Below are 26538 nucleotides of genomic sequence, written 5' to 3'. Positions count from 1 at the left end.
CTGCTTAGCCATTTTGCACTTCTTGTCGATTTCATTTTTGAGATGTTTGTATTCTTTTTTACCTGCTTCATTTATTGCATTTTTATATTTTCTCCTTTCATCAATTAAATTCAATGTATCTTCTGTTACCCATGGATTTCTACTAGCCCTCATCTTTTCCCCTACTTGAAGCTCTGCTGTCTTCACTATTTCATCTCTCAAAGCTACTCATTCTTCTTCTACATCCCTTTCCCCTGTTCCTGTCAATCGTTCCCTAATGCTCTCTGAAACTCTCTACAACCTCCGGTTCTTTCAGTCTAACCAGGGCCCACCTCCTTAAATTTCCAACTTTTTGTAGTTTCTTCAGTTTTAATCTACAGTTCATAACCAATTGTTGATATTCCTGAATGGAGTTTCTACTGCTTGATTTTGTTCAAGAACTTTTATTTTGTCAGTAAGCAAATTGGGCACTAATTGTTTAAGTCATTCTTGTCACCTTTCTTATGAAGCAGTTTAACAATTGCATTTTTTAACATGTTTGGAAAAACTCCCTGCACTGGTGATGTGTTATGTATATCACTAAAGACATTATTACTGAATTGGAAAAAATATTTTTCAGAATTCTGGTTGAAATTCCGCCAACAAAATATAAAATTTTGTTTTTTAGAATTTTTAGAATCATTTTAACATCACTGAAGGATGTGGGTGATACTTCTAGTTGCTTCAAGTTTAGTGGAATGATAATTTTAACACATCATCTACCTTGTTCAGCCAAACCATTCAACTCTATTTTTGTTGCTACATTTAGAAAGTGATTGTTCAATGTGCTCATAACTTGTGAATTGTAAGTCACAATATTGCCATACATTTTAATTGTTATGGTATCTTGTACAATGTTTGACTGTCCTGTCTCCTGTTTGACAATATTTTGTGTAGTTTTAATCTTACTATCTGTATATTTCTATGGGGACATACATAACTCTTGACATTTTAATGACTTTCCTTGAAATATTAGAGTACCCTTTTTTAGTATGCAAGCAATCTTGATTCTTGACTTACTCTAACCTTTATATAAAGTTCCCTATGCCTCTTCCACATGATATCTTAAATCCCTTAATTATCCACAGCTTCCTTTTTTCTTTGATGGGTCTTCTGGGTAACTTTTTTGGAAAGCAACTTTCAAATACTGACAAAAATATACTATGGAATAGACTGAACAGACATTAGCATCTCTTTTCTATATAGATACCATCCCATATCACCTCTTTTAACTTATTCTTAAAACACTGTACCCTGCTCTCATTAAAAAACCTCACTGATTTGCATGAACCTGCCCCTGAGCTGCAAGACACTGTAGTGTTATTTACAATAATTGTGCATCATGATCAGGAAGTCCATTAGCAACTGAGTGCACATTAATTGTTTCAGCCTGAGCACTGGCTATAAAAATGTTAACAATAAGTGTCCTACTACCTTGCCGCACATGAGCTGGGAAACTGACTACTGATATTAGACTGAAACGCTCAAATAATGGTTCTAGTTCGTTTTTACTGTCCATATCTTTTACAAAATCTACACTGTAACCTCCACGAACTACCAACTGCTTCTTCTTGCGGACAAGTAGCTTAATAATACGTATTTCTCATAAAAATGTTGAAAGATTCCTAGAGGGGATGTTTACACTGTTAAATTATCAGATAAGTGTTTTTCAATGTTAATTTAACTTCTCCATCCCTGTGGCTACATGGTGTTCAGAGAGAGACAGAATACCTAACACTTCAGAATTTTCCACATCTTCTACGCAAACAAGAAGCTCATCTACCATGGCTAACAGCTGTGCTAAGAGAGAGCTGGTTGTGGCACTGTAAAACCTCCACAAACTCTGCATGATCTCCTCCTACTACAAGTGCCTTATCCTCTCCACCAAATTCTCTGCGCAAGGCCCTATGTTCTCTGTCGTCTAGCTAAGCCTCACACCTGGTTTCACAATGCTTGTGACCTGGCGTTCTACACCTAGCTTTTCTTGTACCATTTGGTCTACCCTCCCTCCCCATGACTGCTGCCTAGCACCAAGACTCTTTTCCCTCTACTTGATTTTTCTACCAGTCTAGCTTTCAAGTCATTCCTATGAGTCTACTGCACTCTACTTTCCTCAAAAACTGGTTCACGCTCTTCTCCTATTTCAGGTGACAAGTCAAACTGATTGCTAACAGGAATCTGAAATGTGACTTCTGAAGTTGACTTCTTTTTTTCTATTATTTGTCACATTATCTAAGCTCCCATTATCTCTTCTGCCCCTCAACCTAATTCAAAATACACCATTTCTAAAACTTCCTGAAGTGCAGAAATCTTTCTTCCTAATTCCAAAATTTTCTTTTCACACCTATAAAATCTACAACTCAACAGAAAAGCCTGATCTGCAGTGTTACTATCACCAAGTGAAACACCAATACAAATGTTTCTCCCATGCTAACTAACCTCCGACAACATCCACATCTGTTACACAAACTAAAAAGCACAACACTCTTGAAATGTAATAAAATAATGATTAGTAAAACCTTTATGTTTCAGTAAGTTGTACAGATAACTTCCTGGCAGCAGGTCGACATAAAAAACACAAGGATGTAAACAACACATAGCTGTTCACTGTCTGCAAGTTTCATGTAGCAGAAGACATGAAATGAATTAAAACTAAAAAGTGTGATATTTTTAACAACAAAATTTAAGAAAACCTAACTTGCAATTATTTATGCCCTGCAATTATATTGTCATAAATCGAGAAGATTTTAATCATCTAACAATTGATTAGGGTAATCACAGAATTACAAATAGTGGGTAAGCCATCTTGTGAAACAACATTCAATGCCTTCTCTGAAAACTACAAAAAACAAATAATTCAGAAGCCTTCCCATGATGAAATTATATTGGATCTAGTGGTAATAAATAGATCTTACTTCTTGGATGGTGTTCACATTTAAACTGGCATCAATGACTGTGAGGTAGCTATTGCAAAAATGATTATTAAAGTAAAAAAGGGCACTTATACAAGTAGATTTACACACCCAAAAAAGGTGATAAAGAGACAGTCATGTCACGTCTGAAAGACGAATATTTATCTCCGGGCAGGATCATTTAGAGGAAGTCTGGTTCAAGTTTATATTGGATAAATGTAACAATATCATGAGAAGGAAAGTTGCCACTGCTCGCACTGTGGTTTCAGTTGCCTGAGACAGCAGTCATGTAAGAGAGTTGCATTTGCGTGAGTGTGTGCATTTGTGTGTCTATTGTTGACAAAGGCCATTGGCCGAAAGCTGTGTGAAAACCTTTTTGTTGTGCCTATCTGCGGCTCAGCATCTCCGCTATATGGTGAGTGGCAACTTTCCTTCTCATAATATTGTTACATTCCATCCTGGATTTTCTGTTATATTGGATAAATATATACCTAGTAGAACAGTTTGTGATAGGAGGGACCCGCAATGGCAAGTGAGGGCAACCTTTGGTGCCATGTGGGCCTGATTTACATATTTACTTAAGCTCGCAGGCTGGCTCATCACGCGACATGGCAGCTGCATTCCTAGCAGCAAAAGTCAAAACTATAGTGCTCATCACATTGACGTTCATAGGGTAATTCACCAGTATGAATGTCCCCCCTTTCCTGACATGCCACACCAACAAAGTGTGCTTCAAAATACACATTTTTGAGAGTACATTAATTTTATGTTCGCCTCTTCTTCATATGTTTACATTTACGCATCATGAATATTGTCTCTTTAGTTCCAACAGTTTACAATTACCGCCTTAAAATTTCTGTTGCAAAATTGTGCAATACCTTTAGTAAAGAAACAACAGTCACAACATGTAAATAAATGTGAACATCTGAAGATGGAATGCCAGGCATCTTGAAATACCATAGAAAAATAAACACCTATGAAAGCAACTGGCTGCCGTTAATTCTTTATAAATTATCTTCAATTTCAATGGCTGAAGTGTTTCAATATGTCTGCAAAGGACAAGAATTTTTTACTAATATTAATACAAAAAAGAATAGAAAAACAAAATACAGCAAAAAGACAGGCACTCTCAGTCTAGAAGCAATTAGCCCCATGGGTCGGGTACCTGAGGATATGCTACAAACAACATCTTATACGGCTGAACATGGATCAAGCCACATGTTCTAGTACTGCTACGGGTTCGTCTACAGCCACGGATCCCTCCTTCTGCTCGCCCGCTCTTGGGGACACTGCTCAGTGGGCAGTGGACAATGACACTCATGGTAGTGACCATTTCCCTACCTGAATCCATTCACATGATGGAGCAGATCCTAAAAGAAAGCAATTTTTGGGCACAGGCATGTCGTTGGAGTGTTTGAAATTTACTTTGCTAATATCCACAAGTACTATCAGCAAATATATTTTTAAAAAAATATTTGTCCAAAAAGACTAATTGCATATGCCTGGGTTGTTTCTATAACATTTCACAAATTAATCTATAATTTCTCTGTCCATTTTAAAAAGTTAAAAAGTAGAATTCATTTGAATTTAGCATATATGAGCTGTATTATGCAGAAGCCAAATTGGAATAATGTGAGCAACAAACTGGCGAATGTGTGAGATGCGAAAAGTGTGAGATGATCCACATGAGTTCCAAAAGAAATCCGTTGGAATTCGATTACTCGATAAATAGTACAATTATCAAGGCTGTCAATTCAACTAAGTACCTGGGTGTTAAAATTACGAATAACTTCAGTTGGAAGGACCACATAGATAATATTGTCGGGAAGGCGAGCCAAAGATTGCGTTTCATTGGCAGGACACTTAGAAGATGCAACAAGTCCACTAAAGAGACAGCTTACACTACACTCGTTCGTCCTCTGTTAGAATATTGCTGCGCGATGTGGGATCCTTACCAGGTGGGATTGACGGAGGACATCAAAAGGGTGCAAAAGAGGGCAGCTCGTTTTGTATTATCACGTTATAGGGGAGAGAGTGTGGCAGATATGATACACGAGTTGGGATGGAAGTCATTACAGCATAGACGTTTTTCGTCGCGGCGAGACCTTTTTACGAAATTTCTGTCACCAACTTTCTCTTCCGAATGCGAAAATATTTTGTTGAGCCCAACCTACATAGGTAGGAATGATCATCAAAATAAAATAAGAGAAATCAGAGCTCGAACAGAAAGGTTTAGGTGTTCGTTTTTCCCGCTTGCTGTTCGGGAGTAGAATAGTAGAGAGATAGTATGATTGTGGTTCGATGAACCCTCTGCCAAGCACTTAAATGTGAATTGCAGAGTAGTCATGTAGATGTAGATGTAGATGTAGAATGTCTGAAAATGCATCACAGCTGGAGTACAATCTGAGCACCTCGATATCTCTCCCATGAATTTCTTCCGTGGGTCAGACTGAAACTAATCATGGGCCAGATCTGGCCTGAAGACTGCTGGTTGTCCATCCATGGTCCATTGTGTAGAACAACTTCTAAAGAAACACTGGATATTGCACAATATGCATAAAACAAAACATAGCTAGATAGAAGTGAAATGAAAATTTACTGTCAACAGGACAATGTCTGAAGATCTTCAATAACTACTGTAACAGAATGTTATTCAAAGACCTCTCACACATTCTTTTCATATGTAAAAACTATCAGTGGTCCTGAAGTTGTCTAGGCATCATGACACTCACAGTTGGTACAGGAACTGAAATTGAGGTTAGCAAAGCAAGGGCAGAAATGCTTAACTCTATTTTACATATGATCCTTTAAAAAGGAAAAGACCAAGAATATTACCCCAATTTCATTCTCACAGCACTGCAAAGAAGGCTGATGCAGATATTAGAGTCAGTAGCTCTCAGCTAAAACAGTTAAAAGTTAACAAAGCTCCAGGGTATGATGTAATTCCCATCACTTTATATACAGGATTTGTGCTAGAGTCTGCCCTTTTTTAACCATAAATATCATATAAATCACACAAAACAATGTCCCCAGTAATTTGAAGAAAGCATAGTTCACACCTGTCTACAATAAGGGTGACAGATCTACAAGAAGGGTGACAGAAGTCAATGTCTCTGACATCCATCTGTTGTAGAATATTAGAAAATACGCTGCACAATCTTAAAAAATATTCTTAGCTTAACTGCCCCTATCCCAACTAATGTGGATTCCAAAAACATCGGTCAGGCTAAAAGCAACTTGCAATTTTCTCACACGACATCCCGAAAGCCATGGATCAAAGCAGTCAGGTAGATGCAGGATTCTTGACTTTCAAAAATAATTTCACTCAATACCACAGCAACACTTATTAACAAAAGTACATGAGATACCAAATGAAATTTGTGACTGGGTTGCGGTTTTTTGGTTAGGAGAATGTAGCATATTACGAGGTTATCTAAATGATGATGTATTCAAGTATAAATCCAAAATGAACAAACTATATACCAACTATAAGAGGAAGTTTCGACGTTTTTGGCGGGCAGCGGCAATGGTTTCAGAAGCGGCCAGTAGAGTTCACATGGCAATAGCGCCGTCAATCTGTTTCGCTGTCAGTTGTGAGAGAGATGACAAGTGTGGAGCACAAGGTTTCCCGCATTCCTGAGTTCGTGAAAAGTGAGTAGCAAATTGCAGTACAGGGGGTATTTCGTACCAAATTCAGTATTCAACCACCAACTTGCATAAGCATTAGCTGTTGGTTTAAGCAATTTAAACAGATTGAGAGTGTGTGCAAAGGAAAAAGTATAGGAGGACCGCATGTATCACAGGGTGATGTCCGACAGATTCAAGGAAGTTTTGTGTGCAGTCCCACTAAGTCTACCAATAAAGCCAATCAGCTTTATGAAACGTTCTGAGAAGGCATTTGCTGTACAAGCCCTACTGATTACAACTTGTGCAGGCTCTCGACCCCAATGGCAAAGAGAAGAATCTCGCATTTTGCAGTTATGTGCCAGCAAAGATGGAGGATGACACATTTCTACAGCGTGTAATTTTTAGCAATGAAGTGAAGTTCCACCTTAGTGGAAAAGACAACAGACATCAATTCACATACATTTATAACATTTAACACATTTCTAATTATTAAATAATTACTAAAAATTACAAATTATTACAGAGTATTAAATTTATTAAATTGGTCTCAAACATTATGAAAAAACTTTGAAACGTCCTCTTTCCATTGATATAAAGCTTGTTCATTTTGTACTTGTATTTGTATAAATACAAAGTTTAGAAAATTAGTCCATCATTTAGATTAACCTTGTATTTTTGTTGGAGAATCATCGACAAAAGTAGAATTAAAATGTGTTGTGCCCCAGGGAAGTGTGTTGGGACACTTGCTGTGCACGTTGTATAATGATGAATTGCTTTACAGTATTATGTTAACTTCAGACTTTTTGCAGATGATGCAGTTATCTAAAACAAAATACTGTCTGAAAAAAGCTGCATAAGTAACCAGTCGGATCCTGATTAAGAGCAAAGATTGGCAACTAGCTTCAAATGCGCAGAAATTTAAAATTGTCCACTTCACAAAAAGAGGTGACTTATCTGATGTCCAAAAAGATTAGTGTATGTTTGCTGTAATTTGTCTTGTTAAGGTAATGCTTTCTTTTATTCTCTTTTGATTTGTATGCAGTTTTCTGGCACACTGCATGCAGTTTTCTGGTACACATTTTGTCATTTATAATTAGGTTGTAACTTATTTTTTGCTGTTTTTTTTACTGACTAATTCAGATGTTAGGTTTTCTTTAGTCAATGGATACTTTGTTAGCCTCTCTAGTCAGATTCAAAACTATGCTTCTGTGTGTGCTTTTGGATGACAAGAGCTGTTGTGCGTTATACAGACTGTGGTTCCCTATTTTCAGTTGATGTTGAATTTGTGCTTTGGTCCGTTTCTTGTGATTTCAAAATCTAGAAAATTAATTTTACAATTCTGTTCATGTGTAATTGTAAATGTGATATTTTTATGTCGGTGACTATGAGTGGAAGATGTCTATTTCGTTTTCTGTATCTTCAAATAAAATTAATGTATCATCTGAATATCTGAAATAGAATGGAATTTTGTTAGTTCACTTTGGATGGTTGTTAAAATTATTGCCTTGATATGGTGAACAAAAATTATTAGGTAGTGTACCAGCAAGGCAATTTCTCATTGCATGTTCTTGTACATATAGTTGGTTGTAAAACTCATAGTTATAGGAACTTATAGTTATGGAAGAGTGACAATCTTAATGAAGTAGTAAATTCTTCTATTTTACCAAGTGTATATAAGCAATTTGTGCTGCAAGAAGTTTCAACAATTTCATTATTATTTGTTTCTTCCATGAATATTCTTCCTTTTGTTCTGACAATGGGACAGACACTCAGTCACTGTCAATAGTATCTGGTTCTGTGGGTAATTCTTATATTAAGTGAGCAAGACTTGTTGGGGTTAGATGAGCAGTGTAATGTAACGGACTACTGAAGAGTGTGATACCACCCTTATAATCGATTTCATTGATTTCATGTCATTTCTATGATTCTTTTTATTTAATATTATTGTATGTAGTATTTAATTTTGCCCAAATCTTTTTTATTATATTATTCTATAATGTGAACTTTATTTGTTTACTTCTGGAGAATATGTTGGCACCAGTGTGAGCCAAAGACATTCGTGTGTGAAAGGTAGAGAGTCGGACATTGTTAAGGTGACTGTTGGAGTGAGTTAGTTGGACTGTTGTGGGGAGAGCGTGGTTTTGTGAGGTGGACTGTTGATGGGAGTACGGAAGGAAGTCTGTCGTCTTATATAGAGAGTATCATAAATAGTATGTGATATGAAGATGGAAATTATTGTGAAAAAGTTAAATTAATAAAAATGAAGAATCAATAGTAAAACAAAAAGCGAGTACCAGTTTTCATTAGCACAAAAAGACCCGGACCTAATATTAACAATGTTAGATGGATGGAACGCACCATGGTGAGAATCAAGACAATGAGACCAAATTCAGCATCAAAAGGTAAGGTATTTTAATTAGTTTTAGTATTCTGTGATGTATCATTCTTTTGTCTAAATATTAAGCTTAACATCGTCTGTTGTAGATACAGACCACCCAAGCTGGCGGGATGTCGTCAATTGATCATCACAATCTCAGGGTTTGAAATAGCATTTAAATGAATTGAAAGTTTGTCGCTTGGTATTTGATTTTCACCCCGGACGAAAGAGGGTACATTACAATTGGGGGCTCTTGTCCGGGATCCATTGCATTATTGGACTGACACTCGTTTTATGTTAACAGGTATGGACTAATAATGTACTAGAAAGAAGAGGAGAACGATCTAAATGAAAGGAAATATAATCTACTGACAAATGGAAGTAACCGAACAAGAATAAGAAAAGTAAATAATAACGGACGTGGGACCACACGGAAAAACGAGATAAGTACACCTATTAAGTTATTTCTATTGTTGACATTTTGGGCGTTTTGTCGGAGCAAGAGTTTCTTAATTCGATTAAAAATGACCGTGACAGACGAGTTGGAACAAAATCAGCAGGGGGATAAAAAGTATATCGAAAGTGTTCAAGCAAGTGCTAGTACAAAAATGGCAGGTAAAAAATTGGAAGGAAAGGTTGAAGAATTAGATATGTCCGCTATGTTACAATTACTCTTAACACAGAATGCTGAACAATTCGATACTTTGAACAAAAAAACGTTTAGTTGTTTGAATAAGCAATGTTCTGAACAATTTAGTTTCTTGAATAATGTAATTACACAAAACTCGAAAAGTACGGAAAAGAAAGTGTCTGATTTAGAAGAGAAGCTTTTAAAAGAAAATAGCCAATTGGCTAAGGAATTCTTTAATGAATGTTCAACTATCAGATCGGAAATGAAAGAGACGAAAACCAGTTTGGAGGAGCGAACAGACGAAATTGAAGATAGGGTAGACAATGTGGAAGTTAAACTCAATAAAGTTGAATTAACAATCAAACGGGAAGTGGAAGAAACCGCGAAGTATTTTGAATCATTTTCGAGTGAGAGAAAAATTAAAGATAGGGAAATGATTACCAGAATTGACTTACATACGAAAAATGTCGATGACAAATTGTCATTGTTCGAAAACAAGGTAACAGAAAAAGTTAAAATTATTGAACATAATGTAGATTCTTGTAACAATGTAATTAAAGACAATGAGCATGAGGTAGTTCGACTACAGAAACAATTAAATGAAATTCGGGATACTTTAGCTATGAAATCAGTAGCGACTTCATTTAACGGATTTTGGCCAGGTACAAATGTGCGTAATTTTCCAGGAGACGGAAAATTACACCCAGTTGATTTCATTATGAACTGTCGTGACAATTTTTCGTTCGAAATGAGTGACACTGTAAAGATCAAATTTGTTAAAAAATTCTTAGATGGAGAAGCACTGTCGTGGGCTAATCTAACCGCCATTTCTGATTTAACCTATAGTCAATTCAAAAAAAGTTTTTTGAACAAATAGAGGAGAGAATAGCAACTGGCGTCAACATGAGAATAAGGGAGGTAATTATTATGGTGGGAACAGAAATAGACAATGGGAAAATCCAGATAGAAGACAAGATGGGAATGGGCAAGGCCGGTTAAACTAAGAGCCGTCCCAATGAGGGCCTGTCAGTTTGGGACGAACAGATATAATGCTAGAAATCAGGCTAAGTGGAATCAGAATAGGTATGGACAAAATGATTACAGAAAAAGACATAGTAATAACATGACAAGAGCACCGGAAATTGATAAGAGACCATTTTATAAACAGTTTTGGTAGCAAGTCAGTGAGAAGGCTATGAGCACAGATAATTCTAGACACATTAGTAATGAAAATTCAGAGGTTATTGTGGAGATAATGAATAATTTGTTTAGGCAGGAAGAAAGTGATGTGAGGGGGGATGTAGGTGGTTGTTCCTATGTTAATAATAGTTATGACACCTTCGGAATAAATGCATTAATGTATTCTGATGAAATTGCAGTAAATCGAGATCTGAGTGATGTAAAAACTTCTGTGGGTGAGAATGTCAATCAAGTACTGTATAATAAGGTTGTAGAATTAGAAGAAGTAGAGTGTGATGTTGATGTGAGAAGTCGTGCTGAAGTAGCTAAGGTTAGGGAAGTTGAGTCAAATGGTGAGATGTTAAATGGTGCTGAGGAAGAGGCAGTTGATGATAGTGATGATATGGAATATAGAAGTGAGATAAGAGTATTTGTTGTGATTAAGAATGATGCAGATGTAGTTATGAAGGAGGAGGGTAATAATGTTAGAGAAAATAACCATTCAGTACAAGAGGATCAGGCTGCAGTCACGTGGGTTAATACATCACCAGTAATCGAGGGGATAGACAGGGATGACATTAATATTGCGAATGAAGAGAAGATAATTATTAACTTATGAAACCAGGGACAAGAGTTCATTTGTAGATTGTGGGACAGCCTTAATGAGGATAATAAACATAATATGTTTTGGATACAATTGTTATCCATCTGCGAGAAGGTATATCCTATTTGGTGGGAAAAAGCAAAAACAGGTATAAAATGTAAAGAATTGCCTATGATTACTGATGATAATAATAATGTGTCTAATTATGTTTGTGTTGAGAATCCTAGTTGGCTTCTGCACAATGTGCAAACTGAAAATAGTTTAGCTTATATCAAACAAAATGAAGATCTGAATTTTAAAAGCGTAGAAGATGACTTGATGCATGAATATGTTGGTGAGCAGGAGAGTGAAATTGTAGGAAGCCCATACATGCAAATTCGTATTAATGATTGGACAGGTTATTGTTTGATTGATACTGGAAGCCCGATATCAGGGATCAGTGAAAAATTGAGGGATAGGATAAATAAAAACCATGAATTTGCAGAATTACCAGTAGTTGGGGTTAAAATTAGGGGAGCGACAGGAAGATTCAGTAAAACAGTAAAATGTCAAATTCTTTTGTCTTCCAAAGTTGGAGATGTGGTCTTTGATCAGGGTTGTCTTGTCATTCCGGACCTGAGTGAGGACATAATTCTAGGTATGGATTGGATAGTAAAAGTGGATATGGGATTTAATTGGAAAAACAAAACTGTCAAATTTAGGGAACCAACGGATAAAAATAAGTTGTATACAGAGAGCTTCATTGAGAAGAATAGTAACAGTCATAATCAGATCAGGGGGGGGGGGGGGGGGGGGGATTATTTAGATGATGGGAGATGCACTGATCCTTTTGAAAAACAGACTTCTATTGATGACAAAGATTATCAAAGCATAGTAAAAAATAAGTTTGCTGAAGCAGAGAGTTTAACTAGGGAACAACAATCTGATCTCATGGAACTTTTATGGGAATATTCTGATGTATTTAGTGACAGACCAGGCAGAGTGAAAGGGTATGAATGTAAACTTGTACTCAAACGGCATGATCCATTTTTCATTAAACCTTATGGGATTCCATTAAGCAGGAGGAAAGCTGTAGAGAGGGAGTTGGAAAAGATGCAGACTTGGGGGGTTATTCAGAGGTGTAATAATGAATATAATAATCCTATCATAGCCATTGCCAAGAAGGATAATAGTGTGAGACTTGTCCTAGATTCTAGGTTCCTCAATAAATTATTATGTAGGGAAGCTGATCATCCTGAAAACATTGATGAATTACTACACAAGTTTGAACATGTAAAGTTTATGTCTAGCCTCGATCTGATCTCTGGATTTCATCAGATACCATTAGCAAGGGAATCTCAGAAATACACAGCATTCTTATATAATGGAAAATGTTATACCTTTAGTGTAGTACCATTTGGGCTGAATGTATCTGTTGCAGAGTTTATCAGAGCTTTAGATTATGTGTTGGGAAAGGAATTGTTACATAAATTAACTATATATGTAGATGATATTTTGGTATCCAGTAAAAGTTGGGAAGAACACATAGGGTTACTTAAGGAAATTTGTGAGGAGTTTAGAAAAGGAGGAATGTCACTGAAGTTATCGAAATGTAAATTTGCAGTGTAACAATTAAAATTGTTGGGGCACATTATATCTGACAATGGAATTATGCCAGATGATGAGAAAATTGAAGCAATTGTAAAGTTTCCACCACCTAGGAATAAGAAACAGCTAAAGTCATTTCTCGGACTGTGTGGTTTCTATAGGAAGTATTGTGCTACTCAGGCTCTTAATGCACCTTGTTTAGGGAATTTGCTTAAAAAGAATACTATATGGGATTGGAATAAAGATTGTCAGAATGCTTTTGAATAGATTAAACACCAGTTGGTAAATAGTAAAATCTTGTGTAGGCCAGATTTTGGATTGCCTTTCTGTATTATGACTGACAGTAGTAACTATGGTTTAGGGGCACACTTTTTCCAAGTGAGAAGTCAGAATGGGGTGGAAGAACATAGATCTATCGCTTTTGCCAGCAGGACATTGCAGAAACACGAGAGGCAGTACACCATTACAGAAAAGGAACTATTAGCCGTTCATTGGGCTTTCTCCAAATTTAAGAATTATTTATTGGGTCACGAGGTGATAGTATTTTCAGATCATAAAGCACTATCCTACTTACAAGAATGTAAATTATACCATAGTAGAATCACGAGATGGGTACTTTTTCTTCAGCAGTTTAACTACACCATCAAATATATTAAAGGTGATGAAAATTGCATAGCAGATGCTCTTTCAAGGCATCCTTTGGGAGAATCTATTGGTGACAATGGTGATGAAGGAGGGAATGAATTTAAAATTATGTATTTAAAAGGGATAAATGAGGAGAAAGATGTCGTGAAAATCTGCAGTGACATTAGACGGTTTCAGAATCATGATGAAGAGTGGAAACTGGTGAAAAGTTATATTGGAAAGAAGGGAAAAGAAAAAGTAGGGCAGTATTACAAAGTTCATAGGGGAATATTATTTTGGAGGATGAAGGAAGATAGTGAGGTATGGAAGTTATGTTGGCCATATGAATTTGTCAAATTACTTGTAAAATATACCCATGAAAGTTATGGTGATTGTGGGGCAGCAAAATGTATACAAAAGATTCAAGAAAACATTTACTTTTACAATATGGCGAGGAATGTGAGGAAAATCTTGTCCACTTGTGACTTGTGTCAGAGAGTCAAGGTAACCAATCAAACGAGTAGAGGTCAGATGCAAAATATACTTCCGAAACAGCAGCTTGATGTTGTAGCAATTGACTTGTATGGGCGACTGCCAACCGCTAGAGGAGGGTTTATGTATGTTTTTGTAGTGGTGGACTTATTTTCCAAATTTATTAAGATGTACCCATTGAGGAATGCTACTAGCAAAAACATTATTTCATGTTTTACCCGTGACTATTTTAAATGTGTAAGTGTACCCAAGGCAATTCTTAGTGACAACGGATCACAGTTTACATCCAAAAGTTGGGAAACATTTATATATAGAGAGGAGATGAACCACATACTTATTTCAGCTTATCACCCATCCAGCACCCCAGCCGAAAGATACATGCGTGAAATTGGGAGATTATTTAGGACTTACTGTCATACTGACCACAACACTTGGATACATTACATTAGCAAACTTGAAGATGTGATGAATAGCTTACAGCACAGTTCAACAGGATTCTCTCCACATGAGATACTTTATGATAAAAAGCCAACAAATCTTATTAGTGAATTGATTGAGTTTCCAGCATGTAACAGCTTGTCAAAAGAAGAAAGAGAGGAGATTGTAAGGAACAACGTGAAAAATCAAGGGGAAATTAGGAAAAGTAGACATGATAAGAGGGGGAAAATGTGCGAGTTTAATGTGGGAGATTTAGTCCTAGTGAAAACAGTAGAAAAGTCAAAATCGTTGTGTGGGGAACTTAAGAAATTCTTTGATATTTATATAGGACCATTTGTGATATCTGAGAACCCACACCCAAATGCCTATAGGTTGATCTATCCTGAATCTAGAAAACTTTTTGTTCTATGTAACATCACGGAGTTGAAGCATTATAGAAGTCCAAGCTAAGTTTACAGTGTCACAATTTTGAAAACTTGGGACTCTGTCTTGATCTGTATCTTTGCTGTTTAATCTTGCATTTTGCTTTGTATATATTTATGGTTATTACAATGAATATCTTATGCTCTTGCCTTGCACGATGAGTGCAAAACTTAAATGTTTCTTTATACTCATGTGATTTGAAAATATAGATTTTTAATCTTAGTATCATTGTGTTAGTGTAAGTTGATGAGGCCATACTTCATCTGTTTGAATATGGCTATGTTGTGCTCAAAAGAGCTTATTCATTTAGACATTATGCTTAATATCTTTGTTATTGATATTTATTATACACAGTGTAAACTGTTTGTAACATTTTGTTACTGAAGATCCTTTATGAACCAGATTTTATGAGTAACTGACCAAGTATTTGTTCTGGGGAGAGAAGTTTTCATGTTTCTATTCTTGTTTATGCTTATGGAGTTTTAACTTTTGTATTATCATTTTTATTGCATAACTTTGTCTTGTCCAATAACTATGGACTTTTAATGCAGTATTGGGCTATGTTGCTTCAAGACAGATCACTAGTCTTATCTTGTTTGAAAACATGTGCACTGTGCACATAAGTAGATACCTGGACAGGCATTTACTCTTGAACTAGTGAAACAATTATCATTTCTGTGAGAAACTTACCTGAACTACAGTTTTAGAACACATATATATATGCTATACATTGTTTTTCTTGTTGAGGCATAACTCACAAAATATGAGTAATTAAGTATAATAATTTGTACCATTGCCTGTTGTGAGGCTTATCTACTATTACCTCAAGTATATATGGATTTAATAGCATACCATACCCTTTAGAAATGTACATTTTTATTTACTGATACCTAACATAAAAACACAATGATAGGACTGGAGAGAAATAACAGTAGATGTGATTTTTCAGTGGTAAACTTTTATTCGTGAATCCTTTTTATGTAATATTTAAATTTCTTTATGCCTTGCGTTATTAGTTAGTCAAAATTCCGGAGGTGTGACGTTTGTTCTATACCACTGAGACATCTCATTCGAAACTTACCTTGCCACTGACAATGTTGTGTCTGTAATACAATTCTGTCAAGATTTGATTCTGAGATCTATGAAATAACTGTGAAAGCAGTCTATATATGATAAAACTGTACACTCTAAATGACATTAGAAATCTGGAATTAATCACTTACTGAAGATATACATTGAAACTGCAGATATCAAAATGCTGACTATTTCACTTACTTATGCACAAAGCTATAAAACTTTGGTTTTGTTGCGTGGTCAGCTCAGTAGGGGTTAATGAAATGGGGAGTAGACGTCATGTCTTATGACATAGGCAACTACACTAAACACAAATTTACACTTGTGAAGTGACTTATATGTTACGATGTGGATATGTGACTGCGAGAAGTTATGACCAGAGTAACATGTCTTTACTACAAACTGTGTGAGTTGAAGTATGAGGATAAAAAACTGCAATTAATCTTGAGTGAACCAGCGTTCATACTCTAATAGTGATGGTGATCCTGTTTTGCCACAGTTGTGTACACTATGTGGTTCTCATGGAGACACATAGACACCGTACGCCTTGGTACTGGTTGGACTTCTGCATACTGTTTAGTCTTGCGTCCTGTGCATATGGCCAAGGTTGATTGAAGGGCTGAGTATTGGTGGCAGAAGGTGGATGATTCTGCAATATAATTAACTAATCTACATGTTTTATGTGACAAAGGAACTGGGTATGGAGAGAGGACTACACACTGTACATAGATGTATACTTTACATGATTACACATTGCCTATGCCATGAGTAGAGGGAATTTTCATATATATGTATTTATATTTTCTTTGAATTTTAGGATTAGAAGTGTGTTTGCTATTTTATTATCTTATATTGAAAAACTGATCTGACCAAACAATTGCTAGCTTCTGTTCTGACCAGTTGAGAAAACAACAACACTTTTATGTGGATGGAGCTCTGTATCTCCGCAGATTTATGTTTTACTGACTAACTCTGAAAGAAATTGATCTTGTATAGACACAGAATATGAGATAAGGGTAGGTTGGATGAGTGTCAGCATGGAGTGGATTAGAATTAGAGGATAAAGTACATGCAGGAACTGACAAACACAAAACTTTGTGTAGTATTTACACGTATTCACTTTATTACTTTTTAATTTAGATTTGTGAGAAAAGTATTTTCCCACTACATTTGACGGGGTTTACAGATTCCCATTGCAATGCCACCTCTGAATTTGTACATTTGAATTATTTCATACATATGTACAAGTGAAGCATGATACCACTGATGATGGCTGGGTTAACATGATCCCATTGCACTGCCATTTCTAAACTCTCAGTTTTTAGCTATTTTAGATTACATTATGGAAAACTTATTGATATGAGGACGCTGAGACGCTTATTTAACTGAGATTGTTCAAATGATAGTCTTTACATAAAAAAAAAAAATATTAGCCACATATTTCTCAGTAGATGTCTGAACTAAATTGAAAATAACCTTTTATCTGACGTTAAAACCAAGTCGATATAAGACCACATTTATCTCTTTTATGTCTTACTTTTAGTGTCTAATATATTTGTACAATCATTATATAAATATGTAAGTGAACTCTGGTAATCAAACCCAGTATGGTAGGGAAGAGGCATCCTGTATGAGATACCAATGTATTTATATGTGACTAATTAAGTGTTGTATGATTTCAGGAAAATTACCATGATATAATTTGACAGATGAGGCGATTAAGGGGACAAATTCAAGAGGAGAAGACCAGCAGAAAGAGGCGAGAAGACAACTATTGAAGATTACATTAATTACATAAAAAAAAACAGTGGTTCGTTGCTTTGTGTACCTGTCGAGATCTCTTGCAAAATACTTTTGCATGAAATCTCGAGGGGTGTGCGTAATGTAACGGACTACTGAAGAGGGCGATTCCACCCTTATAATTTATTTCATGTCATTTCTATGATTTTTTTTTTAAATTTAATATTATTGTATGAAGTATTTAATTTTGCCCAAATATTTTTTATTATATTATTCTATAATGTGAACTTTATTTGTTTACTTCTGGAGAATATGTTGGCACCAGTGTGAGTCAAAGACATTCGTGTGTGAAAGGTAGAGAGTCGGACATTGTTACGGTGACTGTTGGAGTGAGTTAGTTGGACTGTTGTGGGGAGAGCGTGGTTTTGTGAGGTGGACTGTTGATGGGAGTACGGAAGGAAGTCTGTCGTCTTATATAGAGAGTATCATAAATAGTATGTGATATGAAGATGGAAATTATTGTGAAAAAGTTAAATTAATAAAAATGAAGAATCAATAGTAAAACAAAAAGCGAGTACCAGTTTTCATTAGCACAAAAAGACCCGGACCTAATATTAACAATGTTAGATGTATGGAACGCACCATGGCGAGAATCAAGACAATGAGACCAAATTCAGCATCAAAAGGTAAGGTATTTTAATTAGTTTTAGTATTCTGTGATGTATCATTCTTTTGTCTAAATATTAAGCTTAACATCGTCTGTTGTAGATACAGACCACCCAAGCTGGCGGGGTGTCGTCAATTGATCATCACAATCTCAGGGTTTGAAATAGCATTTAAATGAATTGAAAGTTTGTTGCTTGGTATTTGATTTTCACCCCGGACGAAAGAGGGTACATTACAGCAGCTACAAAAATGTTACAGGCAAAGAGGGTGTTGCCTAACATTTTTACGACATCAGCAAAGAGTTTTATTATTTTTCTCATTTCCTTAATATCTGCACAATTTGAGACATCGAATGTGAAACAATTTGGTATTCTGGTAATACAACTGCGACAAACGGGAATCTAAAGAAGAACTGTGCAGGGCAAAAGTCGTATGCAATGAAGTCATATGAAATTTACTGTTTTTCAGTATTATTCTGCGTACGAGTGAACTACTTTAAACAAGACCAATACAACTTGCCACAGCAAAGTCTGTCCACACAGATGGATAAACAGGAGACAGGCAAGCGCAGCAGGAAGGAAAGTAGATGGTGGTGCAAGGACCACAATATTGGTCATTGTGCTGTTCAGTGCTTCCAGGATTATCACACCAAAAGTAAAGAAATTATACTTAAAATATGGGAAAGGCAACCATTCACCTACATGTGACCAGTGTGTACCACACAGAAAAACATAACAGAAAACAATATTCGCACTAGCTTTCAAGCTCTTGCTCTTTTTCTAGTAAAAGTACACACATTAAAACATACAGCCACACAAACACTGAAACATACACTACGACAGTAGCAGTGAGATTATTATTTTGTATACATGCACAAAGCTTATAAGCCATGCAATTGATACTGGGTAATTACTCCACAAGGCGATAAGTGTGTCTCTTCCAACCAACTGCACGCAACAGGAACACTGGAGGAGACCAATTGGGTGCACATGTCGAAAAATGTGTTGGTTCAACCTCTAAATAAACATGAGCCCCTGTTGAAAAAGTACTGCTTTATCCTACATTCAAGTGATTTTATTGAAGGCTTTTATCATCTGCACATAAATAGAGTAGTTCACACAGTATTGATAAGTATGCATGATTCCTAAGTTTAGTGCTCTTTCCCTCTATATGATGCCTTACGTAGTCCTATTCTTTACCTTGTCTCTATGTTAAATGTAACAACTTTGCCTTCTATGAGTATGTTTTTGTAAAAAGTACCAGGAAATAACACATACACACAGAGATTATTATTATTATTACGTCTTTTCTTTCTCAGACGTTATGTCTGGTTAAAAATGGAAAGTGACGCGGATCTTGATCAAGTGCGACTTCCTTTTAACTGTACGGTATATGTTACAATCCATTTAGGAACTTTCGAGTAATTTAACATGTATCAATAATTACATATTTCAGAAAGAAACTTCCACATGGGAAAAATATATTAAAAACAAAGATTCCAAGACTTACCAAGCGGGAAAGCGCCGGCAGACAGGCACATGAACAAAACACACAAACACACACACAGAATTGCTAGCTTTCGCAACCGATGGTTGCTTCTTCAGGAAGGAGAGGGAAAGACGAAAGGATGTAGGTTTTAAGGGAGAGGGTAAGGAGTCATTCCAATCCCGGGAGCGGAAAGACTTCCCTTAGGGGAAAAAAAGGACAGATGTACACTCGCACACACACACACACACACACACACACACACACATATCCATCCGCACATACACAGACACAAGCAGACATATTTAAAGGCCAATATGTCTGCTTGTGTCTGTGTATGTGCGGATGGATATGTGTGTGTGTGTGTGTGTGTGTGTGTGTGTGTGTGTGTGTGTGTGTGTGCGCGAGTGTACATCTGTCCTTTTTTTCCCCTAAGGGAAGTCTTTCCGCTCCCGGGATTGGAATGACTCCTTACCCTCTCCCTTAAAACCTACATCCTTTCGTCTTTCCCTCTCCTTCCTGAAGAAGCAACCATCGGTTGCGAAAGCTAGCAATTCTGTGTGTGTGTTTGTGTGTTTTTTTCATGTGCCTGTCTGCCGGCGCTTTCCCGCTTGGTAAGTCTTGGAATCTTTGTTTTTAATATAATTACATATTTCTGTAGTTGTATATATATGTTTGGATGCAGATGTATTGCGTTGATGTACTGGTGGATATTGTGTGGTATGACTCCTGTAGTTGATAGTATATTGGTACAATGTCAAATTTATCCTGATGCCACATGTCCTTGACTTCCTGAGCCAGTTGGATGTATTTTTCAATTTTTTCTCCTGTTTTCTTCTGTATATTTGTTGTATTGGGTGTGGATATTTCGGTTAGTTGTGTTAATTTCTTCTTTTTATTGGTGAGTATGATGTCAGGTTTGTTATGTGGTGTTGTTTTATCTGTTATAATGGTTCTGTTCCAGTATAATTTGTATTCATCATTCTCCAGTACATTTTGTGGTGCATACTTGTATGTGGGAATGTGTTGTTTTATTAGTTTATGTTGTAAGGCAAGCTGTTGATGTATTATTTTGCTACATTGTCATGTCTTCTGGGGTATTCTGTATTTGCTAGTATTGTACATCCGATTGTGATGTGATCTACTGTTTCTGTTTATTGTTTGTAAAGTCTGCATTTATCTGTTGTGGTATTGGGATCTCTAATAATATGCTTGCTGTAATATCTGGTATTTATTGTTTGATCCAGTATTCCAAGCATGAATCCTTCTGTCTCACTGTATATATTGCCTTTTCTTAGCCATGTGTTGGATGCATCTTGATCGATGTGTGGCTGTGTTAGATGATACGGGTGCTTGCCATGTAGTGTTTTCTTTTTCCAATTTACTTTCTTCGTATCTGTTGATGTTATGTGATCTAAAGGGTTGTAGAAGTGGTTATGAAATTGCGGTGGTGTAGCCAATGTATTTATTGAGTGACTGCTTTGTGTATTTTGCTAGTTTCTGCTCGTTCTATGAAGAATTTTCTTAAATTGTCAACCTGTCCATAATGTAGGTTTTTTATGTCGATAAATCCTCTTCCTACTTCCTTTCTGCTTAATGAGAATCTTTCTGTTGCTGAATGTGTGTGATGTATTCTATATTTGTAGTCTGTGTTACTTCATTTCACTACTCCAAATGAGTAGGTCAATATTCATATAGCTTTTGTCTTGTTTGTTGCTGTCAATTCTGTTTTCAGTATTTTTGTTATTATTTGTCTATATTTTCTTTTAGTTCTTCTTTAATATTTGTATTATCTATTACTATTTTTTTCTGTATCCTAGATATTTATAGGCATCTGTTTTTTCTATCGCTCCTATGCAGTCGCTGTGGTTATCCAATATGTAATCTTCTTGTTTAGTGTGTTTTCCCTTGACTATGCTATTTTTCTTACATTTGTCTGTTCCAAAAGCCACATTTATATCATTGCTGAATAATTTTGTTATCTTTAGTAACTGGTTGAGTTGTTGATTTGTTGCTCCCAGTAGTTATATATCATCCATGTATAGCAAATGTGTGATTCTGTGTTGGTATGTTCCAGTAATATTGTATCCCTAATCTGTATTGTTTAGCATGTTGGATAGTGGATTCAGAGCAAGGCAGAACCAGAAAGGACTTAATGAGTCTCCTTGGTATATTCCACGCTTAATCTGTATTGGCTGTGATGTGATATTACTTGAATTTGTTTGGATATTAAGTGTGGTTTTCCAATTTTTCATTGCTATGTTTAGGAACTGTATCAATTTAGGATCTACTTTGTACATTTCCAATATGTGTAGCAACCATGAGTGGGGTACACTATCAAAAGCTTTTTGGTAATCAATGTATGCTTAGTGCAGTGACCTTTGTTTAGTTTTAGCTTGATATGTCACCTCTGTATCTATTATCAGTTGCTCTTTACATCCTCGTGCTCCTTTGCAGCAGCCTTTTTGTTCTTCATTTATAATTTTGTTCTGTGTTGTATGTGTCATTAATTTCTGTGTAATGACTGAAGTTAATATTTTGTATATTGTTGGTAGGCATGTTATGGGGCGATATTTTGCTGGGTTTGCTGTGTCAGCTTGATCTTTAGGTTTCAGGTAAGTTATTCCATGTGTAAGTGTATCAGGGAATGTGTATGGGTCTGCAATGTAACTGTTAAATAACCGTTGGTTGCGAAAGCTAGAATTTTGTGTGTATGTTTGTGTTTGCTTGTGTCTATCGACCTGCCAGCACTTTTGTTTGGTAAGTCACATCATCTTTGTTTTTAGATATGTTAAATAATTTAGTTAGATGTGAATGTGTTGAGGTGAACTTCTTTAGCCAGAAATTTGCAATTTTATCATTTCCAGGGGCTTTCCAATTGTGCATAGAATTAATTGCTCGGGTGACTTCATGCTGCAAAATTATCACTTCAGGCATTTGTGGTATCATCTTGTATGTGTCTGTTTCTGCTTGTACCCACCGTGCATGTGTCTTATTTTGTACTGCGTTTGACCACATGTTGCTCCAAAAGTGTTCCATGTCTGTTATCTTTGTTGGATTGTCTATTTTAATGTGTGTGTTATCTATTCTCTGGTAAAATTTCTTTTGGTTTGTGTTGGATGTTTGGTTCCTTTGTTTCCTTCTATTTTCACTTTTTTTTGTATCTTCTAAGTCGTTTGGCCAATGCTTGTAATTTCCGCTTCTTTTCATCTAATTGCTCTATCGCTTCTTGCTGTGAGATTTTACCTAACCTTTTTCGTTTTTTGTCTGATATTTCATTTCTTATAAATTATGTTAGCTGTCTTATGTCTTTTCCCAGTTTTTCTATTCTGATCTGTAGCCTGTGTTGCCATGCTGGTTTTGTGGGTTTCTTCTGTGTGTTGGTTGGTTCTGATCTCTGCCTAGTGTGTATATTTAGTGTATTGAGTGCTCCTACATAAACCAGTAGTTGTAACTCTTCCATAGTCATATTTTCATTTATTTTGTTGTGTATGATTGTGTTGATAGATGTTATTGTTGTTTCAACTTGTGGGTTATTTGGTGGTCTATGCAAAAATGGTCTAATGCCTGAATTTGTGTCTTTGTATTCTATATATGTCAACTGAAATTTTTCTTCTATATCTAACATGTGTGTCACTTCATGTTCTATTTGTGCTTGTTCTGGTGGTTGCCTTAAGATTTTGTTTTCCTCTGATTGTTTAATTGATGTGTGTTGTTCTTTGTTTGTTTGCTCTGGGATGTTTGAGTCCATTTTTGTATTTTATTCTTCTTCTGATGGCACATTATTTTGTTCCTGTATTTGTTGTACTTTGTGTTTGATGTTTTCTAATTCTGACTGGGGTATCCTGTTATTTTTGATTATTACATGGATCTGATCAGCTGGTCGTTGTTCTGTTAAAAATGTTAATTCTGGGTATCTGGTAATAAATGTTGTGTATACTTGTGATCTGTATCCAGTTGTGTTAGTTCCTAAGTTTGTTGCTTGGTAATAACAGAACATGAGGTGTCGGTTAACTTCATTTGACCATCTCATCCTCTGCCTTTGTCTTCCTTCTAGAGTGTTTGCAGGAAGCACATCCTGCAAAACACCCCTATTTGGATTTAAATCATTTGCCGTGTGGCTAGCAGTGTCGTTACCATTGTGGACGGGCAAAGGGTTCAAGCGTCATCCCCGACCATGACAGCGCTTGTCCGAGGCTTCATAAGTTCTGCCCTGAACCAACTAATCATACTAAAAGGGGGGTTAGCCCTATTAGTGGTTTGCTCTTTTCGTCGCCTTTTACGACTGGCAGAACATACCGGAGGCTTATTCTTTTCCTGGGCCTCCATGGGGTTTATTATTATTATTATTATTATTATTATTATTATTACTATTACTATTATTATTTAACTGTTATGCAGAGTGCTCCAAATTTGCAATTACTACAAATTTTTGGTATGTGATTACCTTAATAAAAAGTTTTTCCTGTTGTGATATCTGGTTCCATCGGTACTTCACACAGTGTTCCATTAGCTGTAATCCAAAGTGACGTACAATATGAGAAACTTCTGTGTTTCGGGCCAGGTAAAATCCACACTGTGCACACAGCGGTGATGTTTCCTTAAACTGTTCACAGGTCGTGTATGCATCAAGCCTCTGCACCTGAGGCACGCTTGGGTCCATCATGAGCTCCACAAGACGTGCCAGATCCGTAGCCATCGCTGAGACATCAGCTCTTTCAGGACCTTCCATTCTTCCTACAAGAAACAATGCAGAAATTATAACCAACACAAAATGTAAACAAAGAAACCAAACGTAATCTCAAAAAAGCCAAAAGAGACTGCATTTAACTAGAAAAAGTGTCACAAGAACTATACCAATTTGTTAATTCCAATTGCACTACTATAATCGACAGCCTTAACTGAATAACCAAGGAATGGTGAGCACTTACAGACAACACTTTAAATGGCATATATAAAAAGGTATATGATTATTAAGAAGAATATGTGTTAAATACAGTGACAAAGAGATAATATTCAAAGGATGAAAAATTACTTCTCATCTTACATGCAAAATCATCAACATGAAGCAAAGAATACTGGGCAGAGCAGAGTATGTTGGCTTTTGCTTTAATACCTTACTTTTTTTACGTTGACTGGCAAGAGCAAAATGTAACTACAAAGGAATTTTTACGTTTCCCAAGTGCTTAATTTGGTTATGTTAGAAGAAGCAACTTCGGTTTCAGTTTCTTACAAAATATAAGGGGCTAGCTAATGAAAAAGATTAAGGAAAGGCAAACCTACATTTCTAGCGTTTGTAGACTTAGAGAAAGCTTTTGACAATGTTGACTGCAATACTCTCTTTCAAATTCTAAAGGTGGCAGGGGTAAAATACAGGGAGCGAAAGGCTATTTACAATTTGTACAGAAGCCAGATGGCAGTTGTTAGAGTCGAGGGGCATGAAAGGGAAGCAGTGGTTGGGAAGGTAGTGAGACAGGGTTGTATCCTCTCCCCAATGTTATTCAATCTGTATATTGAGCAAGCAGTAAAGGAAACAAAAGAAAAATTCGGAGTAGGTATTAAAATCCACGGAGAAGAAATAAAAGCTTTGAGGTTTGCCGATGACGTTGTAATTCTGTCAGAGACAGCAAAGGACTTGGAAGAGCAGTTGAATGGAATTGACAGTGTCTTGAAAGGAGGATATAAGATGAACATCAACAAAAGCAAAACGAGGATAATGGAATGTAGTCGAATTAAGTTGGGTGATGCTGAGGGAATTAGATTAGGAAATGAGACACTTAAAGTAGTAAAGGAGTTTTGCTATTTGGGGAGCAAAATAACTGTTGATGGTCGAAGTAGGGAGGATATAAAATGTAGACCGGCAATGGCAAGGAAAGCATTTCTGAAGAAGAGAAATTTGTTAACATCGAGTATAGATTTAAGTGTCAGGAAGTCATTTCTGAAAGTATTTGTATGGAGTGTAGCCATGTATGGAAGTGAAACATGGACGATAAATAGTTTGGACAAGAAGAGAATAGAAGCTTTCGAAATGTGGTGCTATAGAAGGATGCTGAAGATTAGATGGGTAGATCACATAACTAATGAGGAAGTATTGAATAGGATTGGGGAGAAGAGAAGTTTGTGGCACAACTTGACCACAAGAAGGGATAGGTTGGTAGGACATGTTCTGAGGCATAAAGGGATCACCAATTTGGTATTGGAGGGCAGCGTGGAGGGTAAAAATCGTAGAGGGAGACCAAGAGATGAATACACTAAGCAGATTCAGAAGGATGTAGGTTGCAGTAGCTACTGGGAGATGAAGAAACTTGCACAGGATAGAGTAGCATGGAGAGCTGCATCAAACCAGTCTCAGGACTGAAGACCGCAACAACAACAAGCTAATGAAAATGAGACTTACGGAAAAAAGGTAAATCAACTTTTATTATTCCAAAAGTATCATCACAATTGTTAATACATTTATACCACTGTGAGACAAGATGGTCAATGACTTCAAGGAAAAATGTTTGCTGTTGCCTAAGGGACAATGATTGCACTCAGGTGTCTATCATTCGGTATGGAGCAAATACCATGCGGAGGGACTGAGACTGTATGGGGCACATGCAAGGGCCCACACATTGCCAAGTTTGTTTCCACTAAGGTGCAAAAGTTTCACTGGGAATCA

General features: G+C 36.3%; 1 protein-coding gene across 3 annotated transcripts in view; it reads right to left on the bottom strand.

Moving 5' to 3' along the window:
* The window catches only part of LOC126355073 (exportin-5), a 205760-nt gene that overhangs the window by 155307 nt on the left and 23915 nt on the right, over positions 1-26538 (bottom strand). For all 3 annotated transcript variants that reach the window (XM_050005248.1, XM_050005249.1, XM_050005250.1), the window contains one exon: positions 24325-24614. In XM_050005248.1, coding sequence (XP_049861205.1) covers positions 24325-24614 — 290 coding nt within the window. The remainder of the gene's footprint in view (positions 1-24324; positions 24615-26538) is intronic.

Source organism: Schistocerca gregaria, chromosome 3, assembly GCF_023897955.1.
Source record: "Schistocerca gregaria isolate iqSchGreg1 chromosome 3, iqSchGreg1.2, whole genome shotgun sequence".
Classification (NCBI taxonomy): domain Eukaryota; kingdom Metazoa; phylum Arthropoda; class Insecta; order Orthoptera; family Acrididae; genus Schistocerca; species Schistocerca gregaria.
The sequence above is the reverse complement of the archived record's forward strand: the minus strand, read 5'-3'. Positions and strand labels throughout refer to the sequence as shown.